Source organism: Entelurus aequoreus, linkage group LG06 (assembly GCF_033978785.1).
Source record: "Entelurus aequoreus isolate RoL-2023_Sb linkage group LG06, RoL_Eaeq_v1.1, whole genome shotgun sequence".
NCBI classification, from domain to species: Eukaryota; Metazoa; Chordata; class Actinopteri; order Syngnathiformes; family Syngnathidae; genus Entelurus; species Entelurus aequoreus.
Window position 1 is genome coordinate 43,468,311 of NC_084736.1, and position 15,209 is coordinate 43,483,519.

The 15,209-nt window shown below is 37.7% G+C and overlaps 1 protein-coding gene across 1 annotated transcript in view; it reads right to left on the reverse strand.

Annotated features, from left to right (window-relative positions):
* Positions 1 to 14,536, reverse strand: part of tars1 (threonyl-tRNA synthetase 1) — a 56,001-nt gene extending 41,465 nt beyond the window's left edge. Inside the window, exons 1-10 of the mRNA XM_062050744.1 lie at positions 14,354 to 14,536; positions 13,296 to 13,361; positions 7,063 to 7,253; positions 5,311 to 5,434; positions 5,108 to 5,232; positions 2,387 to 2,504; positions 2,250 to 2,314; positions 2,085 to 2,163; positions 724 to 870; positions 356 to 454 (exon numbers count right to left, since the gene is read on the reverse strand). Of these exons, the coding sequence (XP_061906728.1) occupies positions 356 to 454; positions 724 to 870; positions 2,085 to 2,163; positions 2,250 to 2,314; positions 2,387 to 2,504; positions 5,108 to 5,232; positions 5,311 to 5,434; positions 7,063 to 7,253; positions 13,296 to 13,361; positions 14,354 to 14,413 (1,074 nt within the window). The 5' untranslated portion in view covers positions 14,414 to 14,536. The remainder of the gene's footprint in view (positions 1 to 355; positions 455 to 723; positions 871 to 2,084; positions 2,164 to 2,249; positions 2,315 to 2,386; positions 2,505 to 5,107; positions 5,233 to 5,310; positions 5,435 to 7,062; positions 7,254 to 13,295; positions 13,362 to 14,353) is intronic.
* Between the last annotated feature and the right edge of the window lie 673 nt (positions 14,537 to 15,209).

The window sequence follows — 15,209 nt, forward strand, 5'->3', positions numbered from 1 at the left end:
TTTTGATTCATTAGTACCGCGATACTATACTAGTACCGGTATACCGTACAACCCTAATTGCTACACATATAGCAATATCGTTGTATCGCCCAGCCCATACACTCACTGTTATTGAAACAACTCTCAGTATGATGCAGTGCAAACTGCAGTTTACTATCGACGTCAGTAGTGTAGCTAATATTTAATATTGCTGAACAAGTCATTTCAAGCAACATTTAACACAAAAGTCTACGAAAGTTGTGTTTGAAGGTGCTATACCTCAAAGTACAATTCCCTCTTTGTGGCCTTGCTTCCAACATTCTCTCTTTTCTTCTAATTGAAGCAGGAAACTAGAGCAAATATTACATTGACTTACTCTGATGAACTCAATCAGGGTGTTGTAGATGAAGGTGCCTCTAGGCAGGAAGAAGCAGCTCCCTGGGCTCAGGTCATGGAAGAAGAACAGGTCCTGCTCCTGTGGATAAGACTTTTAGGTCAAACTGGTCTTATTTTTGAACAGACTTATCACGCGCTGAAATGAGGATTTGTCTGACAATACTCTTTCTATAAGCTTACTTTTCCACAACTTAGGTGAGAATCATTACAGCTGCTGACAGATTAGAAACCAGGCCTTCTAAAGTGGTCCTGATTGCTGAAGTAAGGTCACATTTATCAAGAGTATCTTTTAACTTTTAGAAAAAACTTGACGTGGTTTGTGAATTTACTGCCTTTTTCGGCTCATACCCGGCCTAGTTTGCGATGATCTCTGTTCTTGGCCTCTTCCTGAAACTTCTCCCACTCTTTCAGCATTTTGGGGTCAGGGAAGGAAATACCGTAAATCCTCTGGAGGGTCTCCATGTCTGCCTTCCCCTCCCAGTATGTGGAGGAGTTCTGCACACAGAAAAGGGCATTAAAAAACATACCATGATGATCAATTACAGATCAATATCTATGATATCGATGCCCCCTACCCGCACCTTCTTGGAACCGTTTGCATGAAGCAACAGCAGCACCCTGTGCTAATGTTAGCTTCCAACAACAAGCCATTTGGGGCAAAACAAAAGAACCTGACGGTCTTACTACTAATATTACCATCCGATTTTCCGCAGGCCACGTGGATACAGTAATAAACGCCTTCGCGACTTCTGTCGAAAAAAGATTTACGCCCCCACTTGCTGTCTTCAGGCGCCTCGTTATGATCATGCAATGTAAACATCTCACCCAAACTGATAGTTTGAGTGCATTTTAAAAATAAAATAAACATAAAAACCTTAATAAAAAATTGTAAAATAAAGCAAACATATAAAATGTAATGTCTTTGACAGATGACTTAAACTAAATAAATTAATTAAGCACAGACAAGGTCCAAATGGGATAAAACAATAAAAATAAATACATAGTTAATCACTTTTAATGTGTTATTTATTAAATAAGTCATTCAACTATTACATCAATAATTAATTAATTAAGTGATTAAATAATTAAATGTAATCATACATGTTTGAATTTCAATTATAATAATTATGTTAAATAATAAGTAATTTTTTAAAGATTGATTTATTCAGTTTTGTCCCATTTGGCCCTCTTTTTGTCAAGCAGTATTTACTCGTGCAAAGCTGGACAGCCAGTTATATATTATATACTGAATGAGTGTCCTCCTTTGAACAATATTGCAGTCTAAAACAGAACTTGTCAACATAGACATAATCATAGTTGCATATTATTACACATACAAACTCTCCAAGACAGAAGTGTGCTTGAAAGTGTCCAGTAACCAACCTGTCCGCATCATTCAACTTACTGCGTCATGAGCTTAACTTCAGAAATTATTATTGTGGCTATTAGGAGTCACCAAAAGGCAATTACCACTCCACTTCAACTTAAAGAGAGCACATGTTCATTCCAGAAGGTTAATAATAAATGTGTTAGTGTTTTTCATACCTACCATTGTTTGATTAAGTTCACTTGATCAAATCTTTTCTACCATTCCACATTGCAAAATAATAAAAGCATCTACTATGATTCGTGCTGATATTGTATCCGATTAATATCGGTATCGGAAGTGGAAAAGTTGTATTTAAATTAAGACAGATGAAGCCATTTACCTTGTGGATCTTCAGTGCCTTGATTTTTCCTGTGTGTCTCACGTGTGGACCCCGACACAAATCAATTAAAGGACCACACCTGAAATGCAGCATTTGTAGACGTTCAAGATTATTGAGGTGACGTTCTGATGCATTCGCACAATGAAAGCACACACACTCACTGACCTGTAAACTGTAGTGGTGGGAGTGGTGACCTTCTCATTCAATATGCGGCACTTGAACTTGTTGTACTGCGAAGAGGAAAAATTACTTTTCTTTTTTGTTCGTCATTGCTGTTTTTTTAATGGAGGCGTGTTTGATACCTTGAACATCTGCAATAAAGTTTCCTTTTTGATCTCCAACCTCTCGAAGGGCTGCTTCTCCTTAATTATTTTCTTGCACAAGGTCTCCAGACCTGGGAAGTCATTGCTTGACACTCCCCTACGCGACAATTCCAGAAAGAGAAACAGCATGGTGGTTATTTTCCAACCTAGTGACCAACAGTGATATTCAAACTGCTGCTCGTGTGTAAAGGGCATCTAAAGCAAAGGTGTCTGTGATGCTAATGAAGCTCATTTTTAACAGCACGAGGCACACTCTAAAAATACTAGTTTTAAAAAAGTGGAATAAAAGACATACCGAAGGCTAATTAATTCACCTCAAATATCCCACTTTGAATATTTTTTGGGGAAAATATTGCATATTTTGTGTTTGCCAAATTAAAACATTTCTTTGACAACATTGGCATAAAACAATCAAATGTAATAATAATAATAACTTACAATCAACAGATAGATCTGAAATTCAGCTAGAGATTTGTGTTAAAAAAAAAAAAAAAAAAAGTAAAAAAATATATACATATATTTATTTTATTTTTTTTTAGATATTCAAAGCTCAAATGTCCAGATCAATTGTCAATGTAAAGTTAAAAAAAACACACCAAAAACAATGTTTTATGGCCTTTTTGCCAAAAAAAACCCTATTTTTATGGCAAAAACACAAAACATGCAATAATTTTCCACCAAAAATATTTGATATGCAGTAATTGGAGCAATGGCAGTTTAAAAACATTTAAAATAAATTAAAACTAAAATTATTTTGGATCTAAAAGGGTCCCACTCGTAAAAGTGTTTAAAAAAAAGTCATATATATAAAACTTATTTTATATACACACATACATACTGTACATACTAGGGGTGTAACGGTACGTGTATTTGTATTGAACCGTTTCGGTACGGGAGTTTCGGTTCGGTTCGGAGGTGTACCGAACGAGTTTCCACACGGACATATTAAGTAACATACCGCACGTTGTGTAAACAATGCACACAGAGGCACAACACACGGCATCTAGCAGCGACCGCGCTACTACAACATGTAAAAGCCAGAGCTGGAAGACCCTCCTGCCTCGTTAAGATCTCCCGTTTGGGAACACTTTGGCTGCGCGATACAACAATGGAGGACCGAGGTTGTCCGACATTGTTCAGCAGCTGCTTCTGACAACACGTCAAACATGCTAACCCATTTGAAGCGTCACCACCACATTCAAGCAGCCTCTCCTCGGCGAGTCAGGCAGGGCTAAAGCTATAACAAATGTTTTTATAGCAGCAGATTTAAGACCATATTGCATTATAAACTAGATTTTGACCCACTTCTATGGTGGAAGAACAATAAGCCCATATATCCTCTTACTGCCAAGTTAGCCAGGCTGGGGGGGGAAATAAAAGTTAATCTGAGGCTGAGTTGACTTTAAACTGTTTAATGTTGCACTTTTTATATGTAGAAGAAAAGTTTTGTCATTTTATTTAATCTGAGCAACAACTTAATGCAGTTTAATGTTGATTAACGTGGACCCCGACTTAAACAAGTTGAAAAACAGATTCGGGTGTTACCATTTAGTGGTCAATTGCACGGAATATGTACTGTACTGTGCAATCTACAAATAAAAGTCCCAATCAATCAATCAAAAAAAGCACTTTATATGTAGAAAGGTTTTGTTAAGAAACCATTCTGAGCCTTATCTTATTTCGTTTTTATTTTATATACTGTATGTTGACCACATTAACCCTGGCAATGGACCCTGTGTGTATACAGTATGTATGTTATGCCATTGTTTACAAATTTGTAAATAAATAATCAAAAAACGTATATTTTGTTATTTTCTTACTGTACCGAAAATGAACCGAACAGTGACCTCTAAACCGAGGTACCTACCGAACCAAAATGTTTGTGTACCGTTACACCCCTAATACATACATATACATATATAAATACATACATACATACATACATATATATACACACACACACTTATATACACATATACACACATATACCGGTACATATATATACATATGACCTATTCTTTAACACTTTTACGAGTGGGACCCTTTTATATCCAAAATAATTTTAGTTTTAATTTATTTTAATTGTTTTTAAACTGCCATTGCTCCAATTACTGCATATAAAATATTTTTTGGGGAAAACTATTGCATGTTTTGTGTTTTTGCAATAAAACAGGGTTTTCTTTGGCAAAACGGCCATAAAACATTGTTTTTGGTGTTTTTTTAAACTATAAATTGACAGTTGATCTGGACATTCAAGCCTCGAATATGTAAAAAAAAAAAAAAAGACTTTTTTATGACTCTCCTGGCTACCTGGGACCAAACTTGAGGGGAGCCCTAAAGGTTAAAAAAAAGCATTTATATTGCATTGGTTTTTAAATGTAAAAATATTCAAATGGCCTAGCATGCTTTAATTTTTCAGTGTGTGGCCCTCAGTGTCAGCACTTTTGTCATTATAAAGGGACCTTTGAGAAACTTGGCCTATATTAGTCAAGAGTTATTGGCTTGAGAGGTTCTGCAATGTCAAAATCTCCTTGGTAAAAGGAAGTCCATTAGCATAACATGACTTCATTAAGGAGGCAGTGGAATTAATTAGACAGCACTTTCCTGCAGCCTGGGAACATGCATATAGGAAAGGTCAAGTGGAAAGCTGTTCCTCTTTGTGTGCCAATCCACAAGTGTCACAAAACCAGTCTTTCTTACTCATTGTCGTCAAGGAACATGTCGTAGTAGAAGCCACTCTCGATAGGCGGACCGTAGCAGAGACAACCTCCGTACACTCTCTCCATGGCTTCGCCCATGATGTGGGCACTTGAGTGCCAGTACACCTTCAGGGGTCACAAAAACAACTACTGTTCGAGAAGTCTTAAAGGTTGAAATCAATTTATTTGATTCTGCGGACTCACCGCTTGAGCTTCTTCGTCATCAAACTTGAGCAATTCCAGGCTGCAGTCGTCCTCTAAAGGTCTGTCCAGATCCCACACGTTGTTGTTTACCTTGGCAACCACTGTGTTGTCAGCGAGGCCTTGACTGGACATCAGAGTGGGAAACAAAGTTCATGCAGTGTTTCCCATATATTCCCCAAAGGGAATAAGCGGTAGGAAATGGATGGATGGATGGATGGACATATATATATATATATATTTTTTTTTTTAAGATTTTGCAATACAATAGGTAAAACTTCAGGTCATATACAGTATGTACTATCATTTCCTGCAATTACGTTCCACGAAACATTGACTACATCGTTTGTTTTGAAAATAAGAACATTTTGAGCAGCAGGCTTCCGTAGTTAGTCAGTGTGCTGCAGGAGCAGGAGACTCGTTGAGGATTACAAAGTTAGCGCTCAATATTAGTTTCTACAGAGTTTGGTGACTATGGCCTGTCAGTAAAATTACAGTTGCTGTTTTATGTCAATTTTACGCTGTTCAAACCTCCTTGGATAAACGTTTGTACAAGTTTGCGCTGCTGATTTCCGTTAGCCTGTCAATGAGCTGTTCCATTGTATGTTAACATTAAGCTAGCGGCATTAGAGCCAACCTTCATCCTGTATAATTGTATTGCTTTGTTTTCCAGTTTATTCCAAACTGTAATATTGATTTAACATGCTTCCTCCATGTTTGTGCACTTCATATCTATATAAATGTACTTTCCTTGGTGTACTTAGTTTTACTCTAATTTCATTGTGAAGAATATCTATAAACAACCTCAAACTCTTTTGGGTTTTTTTATCTGTAATTTAAAAGACTGTTTATTTTTATAAAGCAAAGTAAATTCCAACATTTAGGGAGGGCAGAATAATGTATGTCAATAAAGCAGGGGTTTACAAAGGGAAGCTTGTGTTACACTGTAGTGACAAAATAAGCAGCAACAATTGAAACATTTAGCAAAACTATATGAGAAAAAAAAAAAAAGACTAAATATTTTAAAATTATTACATTCTTTAGAAATAAAATTTTTGCATCATGCAATTTATGTACAGTATGACAATGTCCTTTAATATACACTACAGGCCAAACGTTTGGACACACCTTCTCATTCAATGTTTTTCTTTATTTTCATGACTATTTACTTTGTAGATTGTCACTGAAGGCATCAAAACTATGAATGAACACGTGGAGTTAGTGAAATAACTGAAAACATGTTTTATATTATAGTTTCTTCAAAATAGCCACCTTTTGCTCTGATTACTGTTTTGCACTCTTGGCATTCTCTCGATGAGCTTCAAGACGTAGTTACCTGAAAGGGTTTTCATTTCACAGGTATCATAGTTTTGATGCCTTTTGTGACAATCTACAATGTAAATAGTCATGAAAATAAATGAGAAGGTGTGTCTAAACTTTTGGCCTGTACTGTACATCAAACGACATTGTCATTGTGTGCCACTCATTGGCATTAAAGCTATAGACACACAAAAAGGCAATGTTCCAAGCTCGGTTTGTTACATCTAAATTCCAAATTCAGGGGCAGATTTTAGGCAACACATTGTGAATACACAAAATGGTTACACATTGAATCATTTAGGACCGTTAAGTCCAATACAACAGCTGTGCATAAACATAAGTAATGATGCTGAGTTTTGGTTTGGTTTGTTTATTACTGTGTTTACAGCGACTCTGCTAATATCTGACCCCACATATGTAGCAATAGTGACTGACCTGATTCCACACGCCACTTGGTAGGGCGTGGTCTTCCAAGAGTCCGCATCCACCACTTTGCCATCGGGTAAGGTGACTTTGATGGCTCGACTCTCCGTGGAAGCTCTTTGTGCCAGGAGGGCATCATGCTCAGCTTTCAGCTTGGAGTACAGCGTGAGACGCTCGTCTATGTACTTTGGTGCCGGCGAAAGCTGCGCGTCAAGAAAAACAAGAACATGTTGATTTTTTTTTTTATAGGACGCACAACATCCATCCATCCATTTTCTACCGCTTGTCCCTTTTTTGGGGTCGCGGGGGGTGCTGGAGCCTATCTCAGCTGCATTCGGGCGGAAGGCGGGGTACACCCTGGACAAGTCGCCACCTCATCACAGGGCCAACAGATAGACAGACAACATTCACACTCACATTCACACACAAGGGACCATTTAGTGTTGCCAATCAACCTATCCCCAGGTGCATGTCTTTGGAGGTGGGAGGAAGCCGGAGTACCCGGAGGGAACCCACGCAGTCACGGGGAGAACATGCAAACTCCACACAGAAAGATCCCGAGCCCGGGATTGAACCCAGGACTACTCAGGACCTTCGTATTGTGAGGCACATGAACTAACCCCTGTTCCACCGTGCTGCCAGGACGCACAACATAAGTCATATTTTTTTATTTTTTCAAGCCAATACTTGAATACAATATTTGTATTATACAAAGAACTTTCCACTTCTCAAGGCTGATAAATTATTCATCGGTTCTCTTTTTAATGTATCTTTTTGGCTGGTTTTGGAGCAGCTTCTTTAGCAGTCTTTGGGCTTTCTAAACACCGTCTTAGCGATGCTGCCGTTCGGGTGGCTGATGAATTTTGATGTGTTGACACCCAATGTTTTTTTCCGTTTGCAGAACTTTAGGCGCAAATTGCACGCAAAATGTCTTTCTGTGAAATGGTGAATAAGTGCCCAAAATTGGCGCCGTGTTCGTTTACAGTGAGAAAAGGGGAAGTTTGTGTCCAAAGTGTGGCACAATTGTTAAGATTATAATATTAGCATGATAGCTTTTTTTTGCAATTTTTGCAGGTCAACGTCTCAGTGTCAAATATTTTGTTACTTGTTAGTAGGCTAGCTCTTTTAGCTAAATGTATATGTATACACCATATTTTGGTACATGAAGTATGCTAACGTTAACATGGTAGCATTTGACGCATGTTACGTTAGTATTTTAGCATGAGCATGCTTGCTAATTTAGCAGGTATACATGTCAGTGTCATATATTTTAATAGTTCACTAATGCTAACTGTAAGGAAGCTATTGTTAGCATGCTAGATTTTTAGCTCATTTTGCTCATATTTATGTTACTTCACACTATTTGGCCAGCGTGCTAACTTTTAGCATTTCAGTTTGGCTTTAGCTCTTCAGAATTCACACAAAATGTATACAAACGTTGCATTTTCTAATTCTTTGGGGGAAAAAAAGTATATATTGCACTTGTTTTGAAGGTGACAACTACCAAATTGGCCCCCACATCATCTGATTTGTCAGTCTGTGGCACTCAGTGGAAACATTTTGGCCAAGCCTGCCCTAAACCATCTAGTCGTAGTAGAGCTGGACGATTATAACAAAAATAATATACACAATTATTTTGATTGATATTGTAATCCCAATTAATTACACAAATATTCATTAATTTGAAAATATGGGTATTTATTGTACCAAAAAAACTTAACTTTAAATATATAAATTAGTAAGGAATAAACCACAACAAGTACAATAAACTCAGTGGCCTAGTGGTTAGAGTGTCATACCAAAGACTATAAAAATGGGACCCATTACCTCCCTGTTTGGAACTCAGCATCAAGGGTTGGAATTGGGGGTTAAATCACCATAAATGATTCCCGGGCGCGGCCACCGCTGCTGCCCACTGCTCCCCTCACCCCCCACAAGTGTGTGTGTGTGACAATCATTGGTACTTTTAATTTTTTTTTAATAATAGTAATAACAATAAATTTAAAAAATAGCAATATAAAAAAAACCCAATACAATTCAGTTTTTTACGTTTTAATTGGCTTTAATTTCATTTGTTACCTTTTACACTTACTTTACCAGCAAAGAAGGTGTGCTTTTTGTGTCAATTTTTTAAAATAAAATGTTTGTTAATTAAATGCAAACTGTCTGACATTTATTGGTGCAATACATCTTTGGATAATTTTTACCAGTATTTTAGGTCAAAGCATAATAATTGTGTAAATGTATTAATAAGTGCTGTAAGTTCATTATGCTTGTGTAAGGTACTTTATTTAAACCTTTAATTTGTAAGCGCAGTCAGACCGGATGTAGCGCACCGTGCTATTATTGTGAAGGGGGAAGTGCAACTTGAGGCTGTTTATAAAAAAATAAAAAATAAAAAATAAAAAAGAATGCCTCTCAAGTTGCGACTGCTGTCGTGTTTGTAAGTTGATCTTACGTCGATGATGTCGTTCACAACAACACAAGCAGATGAGATGTGTTGTGGGTGTATGGATTTTTCTTGGTAGCTTTAGCTTTGTAGTTTAGTCGCTGTTTCCAGTGACCACCTCGACATAGTTAAGGACGGGGTGGCTGTGTGTTTCGAGGATGAATGAGAGGTACCAGACACATTATTTTTCCAAACAAATGATCCTTCTCCTCACAATGACAACATTTCACTTACATTCATGTCAATTTCTGTGATATTCTGTGTTTAACAGTGGATTTTGTCATATTGGCCAATTTTGTGACTCCGTCTGATGTTACGTCAATGCGGGAATCATATGGCCTTACGTTTTTGATGAGTTTAGGGATTATTGATTTGTCATATTAGCGCTGTGTCAAAAAAAGTAGCAACCATGGTGACATCCCAAACTTCCAGTAGACATGTTTGTTTCCACTCTTTGCTTCTCATCTGAAATTTGCATGCAGGTTGGGCAGCACAGTATTTGTTGTTTTCCAATGTTATATTTTCATAATAATAAGAAGCCATAATCGAAATCCAAATTCGATTCCTTGTCCAGCCCTAAGTCGTAGTTGTATTTTTTTTATTTTAAACATTTTTTACAAAGTTACACCAGAATTGATTACGGGTCAACGTCAAATTGTGATAATGCATGTAAATAACACATTCCAGCTGTGTCTGGCAAATTTGACAGCTACAAACAAACAACCGTGTCCTAAACGTAATGTAGTGTCCTTGCTAGCAGCAAACGTCAAATAAACTATGTATTTTACAAGAAACGTTAGCACTGGAGGATGAAGAATACCTAAACATACTACACTTTGCACCGTGAGTCATGCTAAGCTACAGCTGTTGAATGTAAACAGGTGGGTAGATCGATAGAGATATCGTCAGAAACAACTAGTGACAGTTACAGACATTGTCAGAAACAACTAGTGACAGTATATGGACGACAATACATTGATTAAATTGTTATTTTTATTCTGACAAAAACATTTTTTATTGTTTACAAACTTTGGGAATAAGTCTCTGAACAAAGGAAGATTTTATGGAAAAAACTAATTTAAAAAACAGCCAATAATAGTTGTTTATGTTTGTTATCTTGCACTATTGACTTTATTTTTGCAGAAAATATTGTAAGTACAAGTGAATAAGGAAACAATTAAAATACAAACCCTGTTTCCTTATGAGTTGGGAAATTGTGTTAGATGTAAATATAAACGGAATACAATGATTTGCAAATCATTTTCAACCCATATTCAATTGAATGCACTAGAAAGACAACATATTTGATGTTCAAACTGATAAACTTTTTTTTTTTTCAAATAATCATTAACTTTAGAATTTGATGCCAGCAACACGTGACAAAGAAGTTGGGAAAGGTGGCAATAAATACTGATAAAGATGAGGAATGCTCATCAAACACTTATTTGGAACACCCCACAGGTGAACAGGCAAATTGGGAACAGGTGGGTGCCATGATTGGGTATAAATGTAGATTCCATGAAATGCTCAGTCATTCACAAACAAGGATGGGGCGAGGGTCACCACTTTGTCAACAAATGCGTGAGCAAATTGTTGAACAGTTTAAGAAAACCCTTTCTCAACCAGCTATTGCAAGGAATTTAGGGATTTCACCATCTACGGTCCGTAATATCATCAAAGGGTTCAGAGAATCTGGAGAAATCACTGCACGTAAGCAGCTAAGCCCGTGACCTTCGATCCCTCAGGCTGTACTGCATTAACAAGCGACATCAGTGTGTAAAGGATATCACCACATGGGCTCAGGAACACTTCAGAAACCCACTGTCAGTAACTACAGTTGGTCGTTACATCTGTAAGTGCAAGTTAAAACTCTCCAATGCAAGGCGAAAACCGTATATCAACAACACCCAGAAACGCCGTCGGCTTCGCTGGGCCTGAGCTCATCTAAGATGGACTGATACAAAGTGGAAAAGTGTTCTGTGGTCTGACGAGTCCATATTTTAAATTGTTTTTGGAAACTGTGGACGTCGTGTCCTCCCGACCAAAGAGGAAAAGAACCATCCGGATTGTTATAGGCGCAAAGTTGAAAAGCCAGCATCTGTGATGGTACGGGGGTGTATTAGTGCCCAAGACATGGGTAACTTGCACATCTGTGAAGGCGCCATTGATGCTGAAAGGTACATACAGGTTTTGGAGCAACATATGTTGCCATACAAGCAACGTTAACATGGACGCCCCTGCTTATTTCAGCAAGACAATGCCAAGCCACGTGTTACATCAACGTGGCTTCATAGTAAAAGAGTGCGGGGACTAGACTGGCCTGCCTGTAGTCCAGACCTGTCTCCCATTGAAAATGTGTGGCGCAATATGAAGCCTAAAATACCACAACGGAAACCCCCAGACTGTTGAACAACTTAAGCTGTACATCAAGCAAGAATGGGAAAGAATTCCACCTGAGAAGCTTAAAAAATGTGTCTCCTCAGTTCCCAAACGTTTACTGAGTGTTGTTAAAAGGAAAGGCCATGTAACACAGTGGTGAACATGCCCTTTCCCAACTACTTTGGCACGTGTTGCAGCCATGAAATTCTAAGTTAATTATTATTTGCAAAAAAAAATAAAGTTTATGAGTTTGAACATCAAATATCTTGTCTTTGTAGTGCATTCAATTGAATATGGGTTGAAAAGGATTTGCAAATCATTGTACTCCGTTTATATATACATCTAACACAATTTCCCAACTCATATGGAAACGGGGTTTGTATTTAATAGATTTAAACCACCTTCCTTTGTTTTTTTCTGATAATAATTGGGATCAAAAATATGATCAATCAATGATCTTGACGATTTGAAGTATCAGTATCAGCATTTGTGTGACCGATACTGCCTCTGTAACTACTTGGTATTATTGGATCGATACCCAAATTTGTATTATCGCTCAAAACTAATATTAAGTACCCAAACATCAGAAGAATAAGTGCTTATTACAATTTAACAGAAGAGTAGAGAGAAACATGTCACACCAGAAAGTAATCAGATATCAACAGTAAATTAGCAAGTAGATCAATAACAGTTCTGAGAAAAAAAAATACAATTGGAACTTTCAAACATATGTCAGCAACCAAAGTAAGAGCTTTTTTTCCCGGAAATGGTTATATGACCGTTAATATGCCAAATACAATATTGTGATCTATATTGTTTTTTGTTTTGTTTTGTTTTTTAATTTTATAAACCTTTATTTATAATATGCAACATTTACATACATTTAAGAAATAATAATAATCAAAACAAGTACAGAAACAGTACAAAACAACGCCATGGGGTTGTAAACTCAATAAAGTAACTAAAATAGAATGCAAAATATACATATGTAACAAAATGTAAAGCCATCGGCTCACAGAAGTTCCATAAATAATCCAAATTTGGAGCACAGCATCATAGTTTTTACAGCTTTTTGGTTGTTAGAGGTAAAGAGCGTTTTAAAGTAGAGTTCTAATTCTTTTGTAAAGGCACAAAAAACAGGTCGGGTATTAAGAAACTTACATTTATGAACATAAAACTTGGCCAATAGTATAATGACGTTGCAAAGGTAAAATTCCTTTTCAAATTTTTATTCATACAGTGTAAATCCAAATAGCACATCTTTAAAACAAAGTACAAATTTGTCATGAATATTGTCAAGGGTGAAACGACGGATGCCTGCCATAGTGACGTGATCTATATTGTTATCGCAAGAGGCTGCAATATATATCGCAATATACATGTTAGACCGTATCGCCCATCCCTAATTCACACTCACCTCTGCTCGTCCTCCAGCATCTCCGGCAGCAGTTTTGACCTTCTTCCCTCCACTTGATGCTCTCTCCTGTCCAACAAGTATGATCATTCAGTGATATCAATTTCAATTTGCATGTGTATTAAGTCATTTACGCCTCATCGTAACTTGAGTCTGTGACTAACAAAACACAGGTCAACCAACAACCCGGATGATAGGTCAACCAACAACTTGGAGGATAGGTCAACCAACAACCCAGACGATAGGTCAACCAATAGGTCAACCAACAACCTGGACGATAGGTCAACAAACAACCCGGACGATAGGTCAACAAACAACCGGGACCATAGGTCAACAAACAACCCGTACGTTAGGTCAACAAACAACCCGGAGGATAGGTCAACCAACAACCTGGAGGATAGGTCAACCAACAACCTGGACTATAGGTCAACAAACAACCCGTACGATAGGTCAACAAACAACCCGGAGGATCAACCAACAAACCGGACGATAGCTCAACAAACAACCCGGAGGATAGGTCAACCAACAACCCGGACGATAGGTCAACAAACAACCCGGACGATAGGTCAACAAACAACCCGGAGGAAAGGTCAACCAACAACCTGGATGATAGGTCAACAAACAACCCGGATGATTTTAATGGGGCTCGTTAATTGTTGCCAGTATTACAAAGCTTTTTGAGTAATATTTCGTAATTAGTCCATCGCCGATGTGAAAAGTGTCAATATTAACGTTCTTTTACGTGTCCTAAAACTTGCTAGACATGTTTCAGTGCACACAAAAAAGAAGGAAGTACTGTACGTGGTGTTTTCACAATGGGGTTTTGTAGGTCTTCGAACTAACGTTTCAATTCAGCATTTTAGTGCGAATTAGACTGAAAGCTCAAAAAAGGAGGGGTTTTTAACCATTTCGATTTCATTCCTGTTCACAAAATGTGTGTTAACAGATTTTCAACACCTGAAAACGTTAAAAAATTAAGTTAGCACCTCATTGCTAGGCTATGCTACACAAGCTAACCGGCTAAAATTAATTATTGTCGCCATAAATGAAGAAGGTTTTACCTTCTGACTTCCATTCACATTCAGTTCACTCATCTTCTCCACGACGGTCTGCTGAGCCATAGCAAGTGAAAAGCTGATTCACATGAAACTACTTTTTCCGGTCAGGTTACTACGAGCTAGGAGGAACTGTCAGGATGACCGGTGACGACTGATTACGTCACCCGGAGATGGGGATTCTGATGCAACATTGCTGTGGTGTTATGTTAATGACAGTATAAGAAAAGTAGGAGTTGCATTTATATATAACAATACTTGTGTTTTCTTGCCACAATAACTTTTGCAACTATGTTACACACACACATATATATATATATATATATATATGGGAGTTGCATAGGTCCGGTGGCCATGGATGAAGTGCTGGCTGTCCAGAGCCGGGACCCCGGGTGGACCACTAGCCTGTGCATCGGTTGGGGACATCTCTGCGCTGCTGACCCGTCTCCGCTCGGGATGGTTTCCTGTTGGCCCCGCTGTGGACTGGACTCCCGCTGATGTGTTGGATCCACTGTGGACTGGACTTTCACAATGTTATGTCAGACCCACTCGACATCCGTTGCTTTCGGTCTCCCCTAGAGGGGGGGGGTTACCCACATATGCGGTCCTCTCCAAGGTTTCTCATAGTCATTCACCGACGTCCCACTGGGGTGAGTTTTTCCTTGCCCGTATGTGGGCTCTGTACCGAGGATGTCGTTGTGGCTTGTACAGCCCTTTGAGACACTTGTGATTTAGGGCTATATAAATAAACATTGATTGATTGATTGATTGATTGATATATATATATATATATATATATATATATATATATATATATATATATATATATATATATATATATATATATATATATATATATATA